Raw genomic sequence first — 20,463 nt, forward strand, 5'->3', positions numbered from 1 at the left:
ATAACATCTGTTAAGGCACACAAAAAAAAGTGCCTGACGAACGTTTGCTGACAGGGCACAAAGGCAATGTCAAAGGGGCCTTAGTAGTACAAATCTTCACCCAACATATGGAGAAAAGTTGTATACCAAGTGCCCTTTCACACGACAGTACTTTACTGTTCTTTACAGTACTTTACAGACTTTTTTTCTTTTAGAATTTTTGCATATTTTCAGTTTTATGTGGTCGCAGAAATTGCACCAAATATATTGATAAGAGCTCTTTTGATACAGCGCTACAAACCAATATACACCCTGTTCCAAGTTATTATGTAAATTATATTTTAGTGTCACAAAGATTAAATATTTTGTTTTCCAGTTTAACTCATGGATGGCATTGTGTCTCGGGGCTCTTTTGATCACCGAAAACAATCTCGGACACCTGTGATAATTAGATTGTCAGGTGAGCCCAATGTAAGGAAAGACTACTAAAGGTGGATGTTCCACATTATTAAGCAGAGCACCATTTTCAAGCAATATGGGGAAGAAAAAAAATCCCTCTGCTGTCTAAAAGAGTAAAATAGTTTAATGCCTTGGACAAGGTATGAAAACATTAGATATTTCACGAAAACTTAAGCGTGACCATCGCACTATTAAGAGATTTGCAGCTGATTCAGAGCACAGATGGGTTTGTGCATATAAAGGCACATTGAGGAAGATTTCTGCATCGGATACATCGAATCAAGAAAGTAGCTGCTAAAATACCATTACATAGCAGCAAACAGATATTTGAAGCTGCTGGTGCCTCTGGAGTCCCACGGACATCAAGGTATAGAGTCCTCCAGAGTCTTGCAACTGTGCAAAAACCTTCTATTCGGCCACCACTAACCAATGCTCACAAGCAGAAACGGCTGAACTGGGCAGAAAAATAAATGAAGACTAATTTTCAAACAGTCCTGTTCACTGATGAACGCGCGATGCAACCCTGGATGGTCCAGATGGATGGAGTAGCGGATGGTTGGTGGACGGCCACCCTGTTCCAACAAGGCTGCGACGTCAGCAAGGCCATGGTGGAGTCATGTTTTGGGCTGGGATCATGGGAAAAAAGCTGGACAGCCCTTTTAGGGTCCCCGAAGGTGTAAAGATGACCTCTGCAAATTATGTGGAGTTTCTGACTGACCACTTTCTTCCCTGGTACAAAAGGAAGAACTATGCTTTCCGTAATAAAATCATCTACATGTATGACAATGTATCATCTAATGCTGCAAAGAATACCTCTGCATAAATGGCTGCTATGGGGATATAATGAGAGAAAGTCATGATGTGGCCTCCATCCTCCCCTGACCTCAATCCTATTGGAGCATCCTCCAGCAAAAGATCTCTGAGGGTAGGAGGCAGTTTACATCCAAACAGCAGCTCTGGGAGGCTATTCTGACATCTTGCAAAACAAATTCAAGCAGAAATTGTCCAACAGATGCAAGACTTGTAAAGCTGCTATCAAATAAGGGGTCCTATATTAAAATGTAACATGACCTGTTAAAATTTTAAAAAGTTAAAATGTTGTTAAAAGTTTGATTGAAATAGCTTTTGATTACAGAAAATATGCTGCAAACACAACAATTGACCATTTTCAGTTCTTATAAAGTGTTTTGAAACTTACTGTGCGAAATATTTTGGAACAACTCATTGTAAGTTTTTATTTATAAAAAAAATACTGTTAACTTTAGCAGGTTTGTTCAATACAATTTTAATTGTACTCTTAATAGTTGATAGCACGAGAATTACACGACTGTTATTTACATCAATTATTTAGGTAAATGAGAAAAATATCATTTGCATAATAATTTGGAACAGGGTGTATAACTGGTGACAGGAGGCAGAAAAGACGGTAAAATTTACCATTCTGCTCTTGAGTTGTCAACAGTTAGACAACTGGACAGAACCATTGATCTTCAAACACCAGTTTGAATTCAACAACATCAAAATTTGACATTTGTACAGACTTTGGATAGCTTAAAGGGGTTATCCAGGATCAGAAAAACAGCGCTATTTTTTTCTCTCCAAAAACAGCACCTGTCCTCAGGTTATATGTGGTATGACAGCTCAGTTCCATTGAAATTAATGAAGCCAAATTGTAATACAACTCACAACCTTTATAAAGAGGTATACGCCACGATCAACTTTGATTGTGGTATCTACAGGGTTAATGCCGGGCATCACTACGATTATGCCCTCTGTACATTTTTGTAACACCATACACCACTGATAGATACCTCTAACGTAAAGTGACTCCAGACAAATGGAGCTGTCTAGTGTTTGGGTTGCTGGTCCCCCTACAGCAGTACAATGTTCCCATGACCGGAGCTTACAGTCCCCTACAGCAGTACAATGTCCCCATGACCGGAGCTTACAGTCCCCTACAGCAGTACAATGTCCACATGACCGGAGCTTACAGTCCCCTACAGCAGTACAATGTCCCCATGACCGGAGCTTACAGTCCCCTACAGCAGTACAATGTCCCCATGACCGGAGCTTACAGTCCCCTACAGCAGTACAATGTCCCCATGACCGGAGCTTACAGTCCCTTACAGCAGTACAATGTCCCCATGACCGGAGCTTACAGTCCCCTACAGCAGTACAATGTCCCCATGACCGGAGCTTACAGTCCCCTACAGCAGTACAATGTCCCCATGACCGGAGCTTACAGTCCCCTACAGCAGTACAATGTCCCCATGACCGGAGCTTACAGTCCCCTACAGCAGTACAATGTCCCCATGACCGGAGCTTACAGTCCCCTACAGCAGTACAATGTCCCCATGACCGGAGCTTACAGTCCCCTACAGCAGTACAATGTCCCCATGACCGGAGCTTACAGTCCCCTACAGCAGTACAATGTCCCCATGACCGGAGCTTACAGTCCCCTACAGCAGTACAATGTCCCCATGACCGGAGCTTACAGTCCCCTACAGCAGTACAATGTCCCCATGACCGGAGCTTACAGTCCCCTACAGCAGTACAATGTCCCCATGACCGGAGCTTACAGTCCCCTACAGCAGTACAATGTCCCCATGACCGGAGCTTACAGTCCCCTACAGCAGTACAATGTCCCCATGACCGGAGCTTACAGTCCCCTACAGCAGTACAATGTCCCCATGACCGGAGCTTACAGTCCCCTACAGCAGTACAATGTCCCCATGACCGGAGCTTACAGATAAAAATAACTACAGGACTGAAAGAGCCCTTTATGCAGAACTTGTTATCCTGAACTCTAAATTACCAAGACTATTATATAAATATGAAGCTAGTAATAATTTAATGGTATCTAGCCTAGGCACTGTATGCCACATTGGCCAATATGGCAAAAATATTATTTCAAGATTCAATATAAAACTCATTGAGAGTTAATGATGGAATGTGAAATGTACTGTGCTGTGAACTTTGGATGAATAGAATAGAGTAGTGTGTTATTTTGGAAGGTGAGTAGAGTGACTTATTCAACGTGTCTCTGACAGCTCTCATCAAGTTTGTAGTGTTGTGTGTGTGTGAACTGTGTAAAGTACCGGGCTCCATGTTTACACAGTAGCGCTATTCCTTAAATCATCTTCACATGCCACAGCCATTCACTGCAACAAGACAGACTTCTGACTATTTAAGCACAGATTTTGGTATTTGCTGCATGTAGTTTGGTGTTCGTAACTATGTTTAACATCCTCCAACGCACGAGATTCCTAAACAGGGCCATGACACAAACCAGTGTATACTGCATCTGTCACCCTGGCTCTATGAAACTTTCTTCCACACCAATAAACAATTAAAGGGGTACTCCGTGCCTAGATATCTTATCCCCTATCCAAAGAAGAGGGGATAAGATGTCTGATCGCGGGGGTCCCACCACTGGGGACCCCCATGATCATGGCTGCGGCACCCCAGACATGTGGTGCACAGCGTGAACTTCGATCCGTGCAGGATGACTGGCGATGCACGGTGGAGGCTCTTGACGACACGGCTGTGCTCCGCTCGTGACGTCATGGCCAACCCCCTCAATGCAAGTCTAGGACTTGCATTGAGAGGGCGTCATAAGGGGGCAGAGTCGTGACGTCACGAGCCTCCTGCGCTGAACCCGGGGGCAGCACGGAGATCAAAAGGGGGTCCCCAGCAGCAGGACCCCTGCGATCAGACATATCCTTTGGATAGGGGATAAAATGTCTAGGGGCGGAGTACCCCTTTAATATTTCTATTCTTAAAAGGGTTGTCCAGGGACATTAATAATATGGATGGGGGTTGTAAACCTAAAAAAAAAGCCATACTTACCTACCCAGTATGCCACAAACTCCTGGCCAGACATTACTTCCTGTTTCTGAGACGAACTGTCTTAATAGTAAGTACCTGAGCCAGTTAGTCAATCACTGGCTGCTGAAGGGGTTCAAGCTCAGAGAAAGCACATGTTTCAGCTTGTTATATGTTTAATGTTTAGCATAGGTAGATAAGAAAATCCTGGTGGTCTAGTAGAGCAGGTCTAGTGATAGTAAGCAGAACAGGGTATCCCAATACTGGCACCTCCAGTGATCAGCTGTAGTCTGTGAGAGAGTGTTCAATGCCCCTCCAGCTCCATTACAGGCAAAATTAAATATAGCAGTCTATAATTGTGTAAAATAAAAAATAGAAAGCCCTAGTTAATACTAGTGGACACAGTTAAGAAATAAAGAAAAAGCAAAAGAATGTGTAATAATAAAAACATTAATTTATTTTTACAAAACGCTGGTAAAAATTTGTATAATGTATATTATCTACCAATTCTGCAAAAATATTCATATATAATATTTATTGTATTATAATCTTTAATTCCTGGTTTATCCTGAATACCTGTTGTAACAGTAGTTTACATTTAAATGATAACACAATAAAGTATACAAAGGATAAATGACAATTTACAAGAGCAATAAATAGGTAGCAGTTAGCATTGTTATTACCTATCTCCAGCTGGCCATACAAACGATTTTGGCTGGATCAGATGACCATCTAAAGGATATGAGAGACTCCCAAATCTCCCCAGAATCTGCCAGTTGAGCATATTGTGCCGCCACCGAAGATGATTTATAGTGGCTTTTTACCCTCTTCCCATTCAGAATACATGAACACTTGGTCAAGCCAAGTGTTAATGGGGGAGCAGGATAGATAGCTGTTCATTCGTCAGAAAGCTGTCTTAAAGGAAAACTGTCACCAAATCCCCCCCCTGTACTAACCAGAGGTACTGGCTGGTAGTGCGGAGGGCGCTGATCAATATGATGCCTACCATGCCCAGATCTGCCCCGCCGTTATGCTGATATCTTAAATTTTCAAGATATGCAAATCATCTTCTAACTGGCACAGGCGGGTTTACTGCCTTCATCTGGCACTGTGACGTCACTGCCGCTCGCCCCGCAGCACCACCCGTCTTATGCATATTCATGCCCTCCCTCCGTATCTCCTTCTCATCCCCGCTCTGTATGTGACTCCACTGCGCTGAGGCCGCTTCCAGGTTTACGCAGGAAGCCGGCACATGCACAGTGGAGGTCACATACAGAGCGGGGAGGAGAGGGAGGGCATGAATATGCATAAGCCGGACGGTGCTGCAGGCCGAGTGGCGGTGATGTCACAGTGCCAGATGAAGGCAGTAACCCTGCCCGTGCCAGTTAGAAGATGATTTGCATATCCTGAAAAATGAAGATATCAGGCGAACGGCTGGACGGATTCGGGCATGGTAGGCATCATATTGATCAGCGTCCTCCGCACTACCAGCAAGTACCTCTGACAGTTTTCCTTTAAAGCGTACTCGTCAGATACAACAACATTTTTTTTTCTTTAATATATCACTCAGTACCTAATCCTGACCATGTACATCTAATTTATGTGTCTAGCGCCTTTATTTATTTTTTATTACACTTTTAGTTTAGCTCACTAGTCTGAATTCCTCTCAAAGGGAAGGGGTGTGGCCTCACTGTGCAGGTCTCCGCCCCCTCCCTCAGAATGTTGTCTGCTCACATCTCCCCTAGCATTAGCAAAACTCCCAGCATGTCCTCACTGACAGTAGCGGGACACAAGCTGACAGCGGGAGGATTTTTTGGGGAACAACACTGTTTTTTGTGCACATTTATTTTGTTATAAACCCAAGATATAGACAATGAGACGGCTGATATGACTTATAAGAGCACTCACGCTGATTGTCTGAGCCTATGGAAACCATGCTGCCTTAACCTGATAAGAGTAACACTAATGCTATGATAGTATTAACATAGCAAAAAACATCATGTGTATACATTGTAATAATCATTTCAGTAAATAAAAATAAAGTATAGTATAGTCTTTGCAATGAGGTAAAATCTTTGTAAGCAGTGTAGGCCTAAAGCCGCCTATACACATAAGACAGCTGTTGGCTGAATGCTTATTTAGCCTACAGCTTTTCATCCCAATTTGCCCACACACATGCACACTCTGTGTACTCAGTGGAAAGGAAAGAAAGCCACTGTCAGATTCCTCTGGCGGCAGCTTATCTCCACTCGGGTAAAAGGATTTTGAAGTTGAAATCCAACATGCCTGATCCTTCTCCCCTACTATCTGTAAGGCTGGGTTCACATAAATCAGTTGTCTGGCATAGTTTCCCTCCGGCACCAGAAGGAAACTGATGCTAGGACTGGTCCCATCCATTTGAATGGGACAGTTCACAATCATCCAGCATCCCAATTTTGACGCTGGATGGTTGGACATGCAGGACGGCACTGGACACCTGTCCGGTACCAGAAACAATAGATGGTGGATGCCATACAACTGATGCACATTGTCATCAGTTGCAGTATCAGTTGCGGTGAGATTTAGGCTGAGTTCACCTATGCCGGACATACGTGAACCCAGCCTTACAGAACAGTATTATAAGAGTAATATGTAATGTAAAGCATCAAAGCTACTCTGCGAAAGCACCTGCTTTTACATATGGATTTTAACAAAGAGGTCTTGGTTTACACAAAATATATTTGTTTGTTTTCTTCCCTATCTTAACCCCTTCCCACTACAGGACGTATGCATACGTCCAATCATCCTACACATTTGCACAATTGAACGTATGCATACGTCATAGTGATCTCCGGCACTGCCGTGGGCAGCGCGGGAGATCGGCGACGGGACTCGGCTGTCAATCACAGCCGGAGTCCCGCTGCAGCTGCCGGAGCCGCGATCACGCCGGTCCTGGCAGCATTAACCCCATAGATGCCGTGATCAAACCTGATCACGGCATCTATGGTGTTGACAGGGGGAGCGCTCTCCCCCTGTTCTCCAACGGCGGCGCCGCGATGCAATCGCGGGTCGCTGTTGGTTGCTATGGCAGCAGGATGTCAGATCATGTCCTCCTGTATGCCTGCTACGGAAGCCTGGGAGATCCAGCCAGAGGCTGGATCGCACAGGCTGTAGTGTCTGCAGCTCATCAGGTTATACTGCGCTGCAGTACAAATGTATTGCAACATAGTATAACCTGTAAAAAGTGTAAAAAATGAAATAAAACGTTCTTCAATAAAAGTATGAAGTGAAAAAAAAAAAAAAAGGCCCCTTTCCCAATAAAAGCCCTGTATTATCACCAATACATAATAGGTATTGCCACGTCCGTGACGTGACGTGTACTATAGAACTATAATATAAATTATCCCGCATGGTGAACGCCGTAAAAAAATTTTTGGGTACAAACAGCGGAATAAAAAAGATCAAAAGGTAGCACGTAGCACAAAAATTATACCAATAAAAAGTACAGCTCATCCCACAAAAAATAAGCCCTTACTCAATGGCGTCGGACAAAAAATAAAAATGTTACAGCTGTTGGAAAATGAATGGCAGAAAAATAATTTTGGGCAGAAAAGGAAAAAGAACATAGAAAGCGATTTAAAATGGGTATCGCCATAATCGTACTGACCCACAGAATAAATATAACATCACTTTTACCGCACAAATTTTTTTTAAAAACGCCAGAAATTTTCCAGTTTTTCACAATATTTTGAAGTTTTTCACAAAAAATGCTGCATGTGTCAACAAAAATGCACCAGTTATATAAAGTACAATATGTCCCGAAAAAACTATCTCAGAATCGCTCTGTTCTAAAGTTATTACCATTTAAAGAGATACATATCAAATTTAGGTAAAAAATGGGTCGGTCCTTGAGGGGTTAAATAGGCCTTTTTGATGCTCCCATCTTCGGGATTGTGGGTATTCCAAGCACTGGAAGTAGCTTGTAAGAAAACATAGGTGACTGGTGGTCTGTGGTAATTTCACATTTTGTTAGTGATGCTGAGTTGGAGAGGATCTTAGTCTTTTAGAGTCTTCTTTGAGGGTGGGATTGTTAATGATTTAAAGGGGTACTCCGTTGCTCAGCGTTTGGAACAAACTGTTCCGAACGCTGGAGCCGGGAGCCCGTGACGTCATAACCTCACCCCCTCATGACGTCACGCCCCGCCCCCTCAATGCAAGTCTATGGGAGGGGGCGTGACGGATGTCAGGCCCCTCCCATAGACATGCATTGAGGGGGCGGAGCGTGATGTCACGGGGGGGGGGGGGAGGGGGGCGGGGGCACTATGACGTCACGAGCTCCTGGCGCCGACTCCAGTTTTCGGAACAGTTTGTTCCAATCGCTGAGCAGAGAAGTACCCCTTTAAGGTTTTTTTTTTTCATGTTCAGGTTTAGGGTCATAAAAGGAGGACATGTTTAAAAGAAATGCTAAGACATCTCTTCTTTTTAGATCCATTTTTGGTAGAGATGAGCGAACTTACAGTAAATTCGATTCGTCACGAACTTCTCGGCTCGGCAGTTGATGACTTTTCCTGCGTAAATTAGTTCAGCCTTCAGGTGCTCCGGTGGGCTGGAAAAGGTGGATACATTCCTAGGAAAGAGTCTCCTAGGACTGTATCCACCTTTTCCAGCCCACCGGAGCACCGGAAAGCTGAACTAATGTATGCAGGAAAAGCCATCAACTGCCGAGCCGAGAAGTTCGTGACGGATCGAATTTACTGTAAGTTCACTCATCTCTAATTTTTGGCATTTACAACTATATCAGAAAACCTGAAGATGGAAAAACACACCAAATGTACTGATCCCCCTACAGAAACATCTTAAGCTGTAGTCATTGTGCTGTTGGCTGTGGGTAGGTGGCATCTGCCTATCTTCAAAGTGTAGTTTGTAATACAAAGGTTATCTACTGTAATATTTCATGGGCCACTACTGAAAGTAAAACTCAGCTGAATCAAAGGAGCACATCAATCTGCCGAGATAGCGTTTTTATTCCTGGTTATAAATTCTTTTCATGTGATTATTAATCTGCCCCAGAAAAGAATATCCCCCTATAATACATTTATGACTTTAGTGCACATAAAATATATTTTATGACAAAAGATCAAAAACTCAAAGAGGATTAATCCCTCTATACTGACAATGCTTTGTAGTGGCCTTAGTTGCTGAATACCAAATAACTTGTGCATGGTACAAATAGGAACCTGTGACTTTTCGGAGAGAAGACAATTCTGGCTACAAGTAGTTCAATGCGATACATTCTGATGTCATTTCTTTCATTGTGTCCATGTTAGGTAGATGTTAATGAGCAGAACGCAAGGTCTGCTGTCTACGTTTCACCTCCAGGTCGAGCTGCTCTTGTAGTGTGGTTACCTATAAAAAATAAATATATATATTTTTTGGTGTAAACTACCGTATTTTTCGCCCTATAGGACGCACCGGCATATAAGACGCACCCAATTTTAAAGGTGCAAAATCTAGAAAAAAAAGATTCTGCACCCAACAGTGATCTTCAACCTGCGGACCTCCAGATGTTGCAAAACTACAACTCTCAGCATGCCCGGACAGCCAACGGCTGTCCGGGCATGCTGGGAGTTGTAGTTTTGCAACATCTGGAGGTCCGCAGGTTGGAGACCACTGGATAGGAGGTAGTACTCACGTGTCCACGCCGCTCCGGGCCCGTCACCGCTGCCCTGGATATCGCTCCATCGCTGTCGCCGCGTTCCCGTGCTGTCCCCGACGCTCCGGACATCTTCTTCCCCGGTATCCTCGCTCTCGGTCGCCGTCATCACGTCGCTACGCACGCTGCTGCTATTGGATGACGGGACGGCATGCGCATCGACGTGATGACGTCGAAGGAGAGCGCCGCCATGCAGGGGATCCCGGCACAGAGCAGACACCGAGGAGGCAGGTAAGGTCCCTCCCGATGTCCTGGAAGCTGTTCAAGACACCGCGATTTCACCGCGTCGGTCCCGAAAAGCCCGACTTTCGCTTCAGACGCGCCGGTCAGTTTTGATCGCCGAGTCTGAAGGGTTAATACAGGGCATCACCGCGATCGGTGATGTCCTGTATTAGCCGCAGGTCCCAGCCGTTGATGGCCACAGGGACCGACCCGATAGAGGTGTATTCGCCGTATAAGACGCACCAACTTTTCCCCACCAGTTTTGGGGAAGAAAAAGTGCATCTTATACGGCGAAAAATACGGTAAATATTTTTTATATGGAGAACATATTTAAATGACCAAATGGGGCCTCTCATAATTCTTTTGAAGCTTTCTGCCAGTTAGAAATGTCGCTAACAAGTTAGCACCCCAATACCCGACTCCCCTTCATAAGTGGTGCAGGAATGCAGTATTTTTGCCTTGGCCATTAATGAGTGGAGATGCATTTATTTATTGGCCATTAATGAGTGGAGATGCATTTATTTATTGGCCATTAATGAGTGGAGATGCATTTATTTATTGGCCATTAATGAGTGAAGATGCATTTATTTATTGGCCATTAATGAGTGGAGATGCATTTATTTATTGGCCATTAATGAGTGGAGATGCATTTATTTATTGGCCATTAATGAGTGAAGATGCATTTATTTATTGGCCATTAGTAGGATATTTTTCTAGTTGCTCCAATTTAAATAGTTCTCATTTAGTTTGTCTCTTCTAGTGAAGCCTCCGCTTCCCTCCACTACACGGTCACTTTACTTAGACCACTACCCAGTCTGCCTAAAGAAACATCCCGATCAATGTAAATATAGTTTTTCCCAACAGTGTGTGGAGCCCACATAATGGAGAATGTTTAAAGGGGTACTCCTGTGGAAAACTTTTTTTTTAAATCAACTGGTGTCAGAAAGTTAAACAGATTTGTAAATTACTTCTATTAAAAAATCTTAATCTTTCCAGTACTTTTTAGGGTCTGTATGCTACAGAGGAAATGGTTTTCTTTTTGGAACAAAGAGCTGTCTGCTGACATCACGAGCACAGTGCTCTCTGCTGACATCTCTGTCCATTTTAGGAACTGTCCAGAGCAGCATATGTTTGTGTCAGGCCCAAGGCCTGATTATTAAAATCCTATATGTGTATTATAATTATAACTGTGTGATGTATTATCCAAGCCATGGGTGAGAGGTCATTCAGACTGTGTTTTTGTGTATTGCATTTTATTGGGGGGTCTGGCTGTTTGTTTACATCTCCTTTGAAGTTAAAGGCTTTTTTGAAGTTATGCACTCTGGTCCCATCATATAATCAAACAGATAAGGGGCCAGGAAGAGAGAAGACCCCCTGGTGGGATCAGATCAGAGGGGGGAATGGAGTCTCCTTCCAAAAAGGCAGATATATAATATTTAACAATGCTAGACTCAGGGTGTTCAATGCTGTGCAACAAGCTGACAAGACCATCCTAAGAACAGCTGGAACTCACTCGTGGACTGCTATATCATCATGCTGTAAGAACTTCATCTTTTGTTTTCTGAACTTGCCTTGTCAAACTCTTTTATATATTTTTGTAACTGTATGTCATTTGTTCCTGTATTTTTATATAGTCAGCACTGTGATACCTTTTATCAGATTAAATGTTTAATTAATCAGCTCTGGTCTTTGATCTCTAAATATATGAGCTCACCTTTCTGAAGGCAGCTCTGGTGGAAACACGTTTATCTAAGGGTTAATTTGGTGACTTGCTGGGACTAGTAGTGGATACCCAGAGGTCTGGCGGCTTTAACCCTTGCACCATCACACTCTCTCTACCGTCTTGGCTGGACCGACAGGGTGTGATCTGATCGTGACAGTTTGCTATGGGGATTTTCTCCTAATATGGACAGTTCTTAAAATGGACAGAGATGTCAGCAGAGAGCACTGTGGTCATGATGTCAGCAGAGAGCTCTGTGTTCCAAAAAGAAAATAATTTCCTCTGTATTATTCAGCAGCTAATAAGTACTGGAAGGATTAAGATTTTTAACAGAACCAATTTACAAATCTGTTAAACTTTCTGTCACCAGTTGATTTAAAAAAAAAAAAAAAAAGTACCCCTTTAAAGAGGTTTTCCCATTTTTAACTGTCTAATCATTTAACATATATTTGGTAAATAAAGATTATAAAAATAATAAAGATATTTCTGATTTATACTGTGTTATCTGTGCTCTCTTGTTTTGGGGTCTGTATGTATTTTTGGGCTTCGCGATCTAGGTTTGTACTGGTTGACGGTTAGGTGGTGCTAATTCACTGTGCTCTGTGCACTTGCCATTGAAATCAATGGGTTGTCCATGTTGTCCATCAGAGTGGGAGACGCTCTTTCTTTCCTTTCCACTCTCACTCTTGCTAATAGATAAAGCCTCAGGACAGGGGGACAGAGGGTTATTATTATTTCTCTAAAATGATTATATTTTTTTTTTACCCTGGCAACTCATTTTACATTTTTTCGCCCTTGATCCGGAACCAGGTGATAAATCATGCAGCTACTTTATATGAAGAAATAAATTATGCTCACAAAATAGTCTACAAAATGGTGGCACAAGGTTGGACTGGTGCCATGTTTCCAGAAGCAGGGGCAGACGATATGTCAGGTGACAGTGGAGAAGGGGTGAAGAATGGATTAAATATTATATACTGTGCCCAAATCTCCATCTGTAACCTGTCAGTAGATACGCCATGCTACCTATAATGACTTTTACAAGTTGTTTATATGTCTGTCAGCAGTTTTGTGGTAGTAAAACTGCTTTCAGCTCTTAATAGCCACAGGGTATCCTTATGCAAAAAGGACAACAAAGAAAACCCCATTTAATGTCCCGCCTGCAGCTGCTGAACAGTCATAGAGGCGGGCCCTTTCCTGCCTCCCCGGGCATTATTGGAAACATAGGTATGTATGCATTTACCTTCCCTGTGGCTATCTGGAGCCGTCAGACGTTTTATTACCACAAAACTGCTGACAGATGCACTTTAACATTGCAACAATGATATGTATTCCCCATAAGTCTTTACCTGCTCCTCCAGACCCCTTATCCTTTGTCTATGAGCTCTTTCTCTAGACTCCAGTGTAGATTCCGCCTGCTGCTGAGTAATGCGCAATCTTTCACCCTCTGTATCCAGTTCCTGACGATGTCTCATACTGATTTCCATAAGCCTTTGAGAATGAGCGCGTTCCAGCTCTGTCATCTGTGTCTATTTTAATAACAAAAACAATATATTTGATTTGGCATATACGGTAAATCCGTCTCAAAAAATAAGGTGGCCATACACATTAAATAGAAAAATGTGATACAGACCTCAAGATATATATAAATAGTGGTAGATGTGATAGGGTATATATATATATATATATATATATATATATATATATATATATATAATTATAATAATAAATATATATGGAGATAAATATATAGAAATGACAGACTAGTTGTACATTGAATAAAATGATGGCATTTATTAAATTGACATTAATAAAATGGAAAATAAATGATTAGATTAAAATGATATATACAGTCCAAGCAGGGCCCTTGCTATGGACTAGTAAAAAATATGAAAAAATGATAGAAAAAATGATAGAATTAAAAAATATTACCGTATGTGTGATTCAGTTATTCATGCTACAGCCACCCATATTATAGGCTGCTGTAGCATGAATAACTGAATCACACATAATCTTTTTTATTCTATCATTTTTTAAATATTTTTTACTAGTCCATAGCAAGGGCCCTGCTTGGACTGTATATATTATTTTAATCTAATCATTTATTTTCCATTTTATTATTGTCAATTTAATAAATGTCATCATTTTATTCAATGTACAACTAGTCTGTCATTTCTATATATTTATCTCTATATATATTTATTATTATAATTATTTCTATATCTATCTATCTATCTATATCTATCTATATATATATATATATATATACACAGCCTATCACATCTACCACTATTTACCGTATATAATTTATCTATTTACTTCAATTGTGGCACATGGGTTACGTGCAACACAGTCACCTCGATATATATCCTACATATAGTGTGAGCCCCCCGACCTACATTTTCCTGGTCATACACATTAGATGACTTTTGGCAGAACCTGCTGATTTTGGTTGGACTGGCTAACCCCCAATATTTATGAAGGCCACCAGACTCTTCCCCAAGACATTTGTCAGGGGACATAAGGATCACGCCATTGGTTTTCGACATGCCTGATTGTATTGTTCTTGAGACAGAAAAGCTGCCATCCGTTGTCGGGCAGCAGCTTACTCAACTTTCTCTAGTGATAACATATGCATGCTCAGCCAAGCTGAATGTGCATGTGTATAGGATTCAGCCACGAAATGTGTATGGCCTGCATTAGGGTCAGAAAAGTGATAAACGCTGTTGCATGTTATATAATGCACACATCATAGAATCATATAGTATTGAGACTATGATGCTTTAATGTATGACTATGTCCTATTACATAACACTAACTATAAAGTTATTTATGCAAGAAATCATGACCAAGGTAAAGAAACAAAGTCCAGCTCACCTCTCCCTGTGCGGTGCACGGACCTGTGCCCGGCTAGGCACCCAGCAGTAGTTTAAAATAGGAGATGGTCCAGCACTTTGTATGAATGCAGCGTTATTGAAGATCACGACACACACATAAAGCGAATCTACCATCAGACGCGGTTCGAGCGCACGCGCTCGAAACGCGTCTAATGGTATAGTCGTTTTAAGTGTGTGTCGGGATCTTCAATAAAGCTGCATTAATACAAAGTGCTGGACCATCTCCTATTTTCAAGAAATCATGACGCCTACAAACCAAACACCTTTGGGTGATCACACAGAAAGTTGTTTGTTGTTTCTGGTTCCAGAGAGGAAGATGATCTGCAAATTAATGATCCTCTCAAAAGGTAATATTGAATATAGACATATAGGCCATATACAACTAAGGGATGCAATGTGGGTATGAGCACCAATGTGTGGAATGAGTGGATGGATTTTTTTATAGCGTTTTGTCAGTATTCACAGGAATTGCATGTACAGCCTGGTAAGAATTAATACTAGTGCACATAATCCCTACAGCTGGACTCAATAGCGGTAGAGAGTATTAATATACCTCCAAGTATTGATTCTGTCTCTGTGCCTCAGTTAGCTCTTTCTTCAGGGATATTGCCAATTGGTTTAGTTGCTCCTTCTCTATGTTGAGTCGTTGCGTCTCCCCTTCTAAACGCAGCTGCTCACGTTTCACCTGTTTATCACAGAACAATGAAAGAACATGATGAGCTTCTCAATGTACACACTGTAGACGCTTTCCAGAACCTTAGGACAGGTAAAATTAGGATTATATTGACCTGTTGCCCATAGACTCTATCTGAAGTCTTAACGATATTGGCCCTTATTTACTAAGAGTGTTGTGTAGGTTTCTTTGTGGGTTTTAATTCCCTACAATTTATTTTCCACGGTATTTACTAAGGTTTCCCTACATTTTCCACTTTCCCTACACTTTGCTTTTTCTTACACATGCTCTGATCTGTAGGTTTTTCCTCAGCTGAAATCCACCACATTTTATGTGGAAAGCTTAGTAAATATGTTGGGTTTTTGTGAAAATGTTGGGAACACGCCCCTTTTCGGTGACCAAGCCCCCTTTCCCCGACAGCCACGCCCCAACACCCCCCCCTTTTTTTTTTGTTAAGCAAAATGGAGTTAGCCATGGCTTTTTCAATTCTGGAGCAAATTCTGGCACAGACAGAATTTTGGGCGCAATGCGCCAGAATCTGGAACAACAACCCCACAAAGCATGTCGGGTTTGCAATAGTAAATGAGGGCCAATATACACTAAGGGCCCATGCACACTATGGATTTGAAATCCACTTGCAGCATAAAGTTCCTTATTAAAACTTCTGACACATTCAGATTTTGCTGAAAGAATGAACATTCTTTGGCAAAATCTACCTAAAAGCCTATTAGTCAATGGGACTTTGAACTGCAGGGGTTAATTTCCATGTGAAATTAACCCTGATTCTGAGCATTATGGATCCCCTAATAGAATTCAGCATGGAAGTTTCTCACTGAATTTCCATAGTGTGCATCTATTATCCAATTTCAACAAAGTACATGAGTCCTGTGGAATGTCGTTACCTTTTCCAGAGCTGCTCTCAATGTGTTGTTCCCTTTCTCTAGAAGAGTCGCAGAATGCTGAATGTCCTGTTTATCGATCTCGACCTGTGTCTTGTCTCCTTGCAGCGCCTTCACTTTTTCCTGCAGCTCAACAAGTGCAATACCCTGTTCGTTCTCCCTCTGCTGGTGTTTGATAAGAGCCTAAAAAAGTCATCCAAATAAAAACATTTCTAAAGAAACTGTATTATGTATCTTCTATGAGTTGCCAGTAGTGATGGCTGCTGTAGTTCATATCCGTCAGACTGTTGGCCTGACTACCTCAAATGATTCCTAGTCATTATAATGTAGCATGTGCGGGCAATATTATGACTAAGAAGAGCTAAAAAAAAAATCATATCTAGATGGTGACATTCTTTAAAGTGTGGATTTTAATCAACAATTTTCTAGTGCAGTTTTATTGTCATTTTTAAAAATGACATCACAAAGAAAAAAATAACAAGTTGCGGTGTAAGCTGTAAAGGCATCCAAATTCTGAACTTTCATAGTTGAACACTTTCACTTTTAATAATACCAATTTTGTGAAATTGGTGTATTCATCCTATGGCTAAGTTTCCACTTGGTTTTTTTCTAGCAGTTTTTGGAGATCTGCCACTGCAGTTTTTGAGCCAAAGCCAGAAGTGTATTCAAAAGGAATAGGACATATAAAGGAAGGACTTACACTTCTCCTCCCATATGGATCCACTTCTGACTTTGGCTCAAAAACTGCAGTGGCAGATCTCCAAAAACTGCCAGAAAAAAACCAAGTGGAAACTTAGGCTGTGAGTGTTTAGTTTATTTGCAGCTCACCTGCTGCAGCTCCTCTGACCTGGCCTGATATTCCCTACAGGTTAGCTGCAGCTCTCCCAGCTGCTGTTGGTGCTCCTGTACTGACTGTGTAAGACGTGAGTTCTGTCTCTTGCTGTCACTCAATGCCTGCCGTACCGAATCCAGCCGCTCCTGTAGAAGCGATAAATAATACATTGTGAACAAATGAAAAGAAAACCATTAGGACATCTGCCAACATTCCATATGAAATAAATTACTGCACACCCAAACCTGCCCCATGATAACTGGGACCACGTCCAGGTACACATTATGTGTTCAAACCATTAATTGTACTGAACTGAGAATTTTGTATGTGTTTTCTGTTACCTGTAACACTCGTCTATCTTGCTCAGCAGCCGTCAATGCTCCCTGCAGTCTATTCACATCATCTTGCAAGTTCCCTCTACCAGCTGCTGCTTCTCCAAGAGCTTGTGACAGCCCCTGCGACTTTTCCTGCAGCTGCCGCTCGCCATCCTGTGCCTTGGTCAATGCAAAGCTTAACCTCTGCACCTCCCTCTGCAGAGCTGCCTCCCTATCCTCACTCTCTTTTAGGTGGTCCTGCAAAGAATGTGCTCTGTCCTGCAGTGCCTGCACTTCTGCTTCCCTCTCTGCGAGACAGAGGCGCGTCCTCTCTAGTTCACCCTCCAGAGAGCGTCGTCTTAGTTCCAGGTCAGTACCACGGTTCTCTGAGGCTTCAAGCACTTCTCTTAGGCTCTTGCACTCAAGCTCATTCCTGCCTTCATCACTACGAGCCCGGCACAGTCGCTCCTGAAAGGACCAATAAAATGTCACCCATTGGAAGAAGTGTAACATGAATAATGTACATAATTCTAAAAGCACAAATTTCTGGTTGCATGAACAGTTGGCATAACAGAGAGAAGAGACATTAGTGAACCACTAATGAATAGGGTAACGTGGATTACAGACACTCACCTGCAGCAGTTGGGCAGGTATAGACACAACTCTATTGTAGCATGTTTGTATAATAGTACACTAGATCCAGCTGAAGTCTTAAAGGGGTGATCCAGGAAAAAAACTTTTTTATATATATCAACTGGCTCCAGAATGTTAAACAGATTTGTAAATTACTTCTATTAAAGGGGTACTCCGCCCCTGGCATCTTATCCCCTATCCAAAGGATAGGGGATAAGATGTCAGATCGCCGCGGTCCCGCTGCTGGGGACCCCGGGGATCGCCGCTGCGGCACCCCGCCATCATTACTGCACAGAGCAGTGCGCTCTGTGCGTAATGACGGGCGATACAGGGGCCGGAGCAGCGTGACGTCATGGCTTCGCCCCTCATGACATCACGGCCCGTCCCCTTAATGCAAGTCTATGGAAGGGGGCGTGATGACTGCTACGCCCCCTCCCATAGAATTGTATTGATGGGGGCGGGCCGTGACGTCACGAGGGGCGGAGCCTTGACGTTACGATGCTCCGGCCCCTGTATTGCCCGTCATTACGTGCAGAGCGATCTCGCTCTGCGCAGTAATGATAGCGGGGTGCTGCAGCAGCGATCCCCGGGGTCCCCAGCAGCGGGACCGTGGCGATCTGACATCTTATCCCCTCTCCTCTGGATAGGGGATAAGATGTCTAGGGGCGGAGTACCCCTTTAAGAAATCTTAATCCTTTCAGTACTTATGAGATGCTGAAGTTGAGTTGTTCTTTTCTGTCTAAGTGCTCTCTGATGACACCTGTATCGGGAACTGTCCAGAGTAGAAGCAAATCCCCATAACAAACCTCTTCTACTCTGTGCAGTTCCCGAGACAAGCAGAGATGTCAGCAGAGAGCACTGTTGCCAGACAGAAAAGAACAACTCAACTTCAGCAGCTGCTAATTATTAAAAGGATTAAGATTTTTTTATAGAAGTAATTTACAAATCTGTTTAACTTTCTGGAGCCAGTTGATGTAAAAAAAAAGTTTTTTCCTGGAATACCCCTTTAAGGCCTGTCTCTGTTCGCCAACCAGAGTAAAGGGAAGTTTACGGCAAAGGAGGTCATCACAGCTCCCCTTATTAGGTGCAAGAGACATCTGGACTAAAGTACCACTGTGCAGTGAATCCAGCTTCAATGCTCTTTATTCAATACAATTAAAAAATTACACTTTCAGGGTTTATAACTCAATCATGTCTATTTACAACTTAATAAATGAGCAATAAACCTCAGAACACATAATTTATTAGACTGTATGCGGCATGAATTTCTGACTTCAACTACTTTTTTTTGGGGGGGGGGGGTCCTTTTTCCCAATTAAAACGGTGGTTAAGTATTTTATATCAAAGGGGTTGCATAAGATAATATGGCTAATAATGGCTGTTTTTTTTTAAAGGGGGTACTCTGCTCCCCAGCAGAGAGCACTGTGTCAGCAGAGAGCACTGTGCTCCAAAAAGAAAAGAATTCCCTCTGTAGTATTCAGCAGCTAATAAGTACTGGAAGGATTAAGATTTTTCAATAGAAGTAATTTACAAATCTGTTTAACTTTCTGGCACCAGTTGATTTAAAAAAAAAAAAAAAAAAAGTTTTCCACCGGAGTACCCCATTAAAGCAATTCCCGTGTTTTACAATATTCAAGTATGATTTCCACCAATTACGACTACAGTTGCTGTAGGCATCAACAGAAGAAAAGGTCATGTGGGGTCCCTTGAAGTGCAATCCCAGCAAATTTCTACTGTAAAGTGAACACATCCAAACAAATGGGTGGAGAGGATTTGATCCAAAGTAGACATTCCTGTTTACTGACAAGTCCAGAACAGGTAACATAAACCGTAGGTGTAGGCATATAACAGGCTTGATGTTCTAGTAATAACAAATGGAATTAGGCAAGAATGCAATTAGGTATAACATGCAGAATAACAGTCTGGACAATCTTTTTTCTGTTGTATCTATATTAGCACGCTCTCTTGACTCCTCTGTACCTGTAGGTCTCTCTTCTCATCTTCGCTGACACGTAAGCTGTGCTCCAGTTTCAGGGCCCGCTCTCCTGCTGCTTGTCGCTCTATCTCCACTTGATGCAAGTTGTCCTGCAGCAGACGCATTTCTGTATGAGCGGTGCCAAGACGCTCCTCCATTTTCTGATGCCCTTTTATTAAAAAAAAGTACATTGAGCATTTAGGGTATGTTCACACTGAGTAAATCAAGAGTAGTTCTCGCCGAAAAATTTACGGGCAGAAAAAATTATTTTATTTTCACGCAAAATTCGCACACAATTTGCGTGGAATTGCGCGCGGAAATGGGGGACAAAGAAGAGAAGGGT

At 42.3% G+C, this 20,463-nt stretch overlaps 1 protein-coding gene across 2 annotated transcripts in view; it reads right to left on the bottom strand.

The window, feature by feature from the left end:
- Positions 1 to 4,406: 4,406 nt before the first annotated feature.
- Positions 4,407 to 20,463, bottom strand: part of CROCC2 (ciliary rootlet coiled-coil, rootletin family member 2) — a 156,227-nt gene continuing 140,170 nt past the window's right edge. Inside the window, exons 30-37 of one of the 2 annotated variants that reach the window (XR_008891056.1) lie at positions 20,126 to 20,289; positions 17,540 to 17,980; positions 17,195 to 17,344; positions 16,370 to 16,549; positions 15,348 to 15,479; positions 13,247 to 13,426; positions 9,480 to 9,648; positions 4,407 to 4,613 (exon numbers count right to left, since the gene is read on the bottom strand). Coding sequence is in view for 1 of the 2 variants with exons in the window: in XM_056564688.1 (XP_056420663.1) it covers positions 9,577 to 9,648; positions 13,247 to 13,426; positions 15,348 to 15,479; positions 16,370 to 16,549; positions 17,195 to 17,344; positions 17,540 to 17,980; positions 20,126 to 20,289 (1,319 nt within the window). In the remaining variant the exon portion in view is untranslated. Of the gene's footprint in view, positions 4,614 to 8,952; positions 9,649 to 13,246; positions 13,427 to 15,347; positions 15,480 to 16,369; positions 16,550 to 17,194; positions 17,345 to 17,539; positions 17,981 to 20,125; positions 20,290 to 20,463 lie in introns of those variants that run through there. The other variant, XM_056564688.1, reaches the window with a different exon arrangement.

This window comes from Hyla sarda, chromosome 3, assembly GCF_029499605.1.
Source record: "Hyla sarda isolate aHylSar1 chromosome 3, aHylSar1.hap1, whole genome shotgun sequence".
In the NCBI taxonomy this organism is placed as follows: Eukaryota; Metazoa; Chordata; class Amphibia; order Anura; family Hylidae; genus Hyla; species Hyla sarda.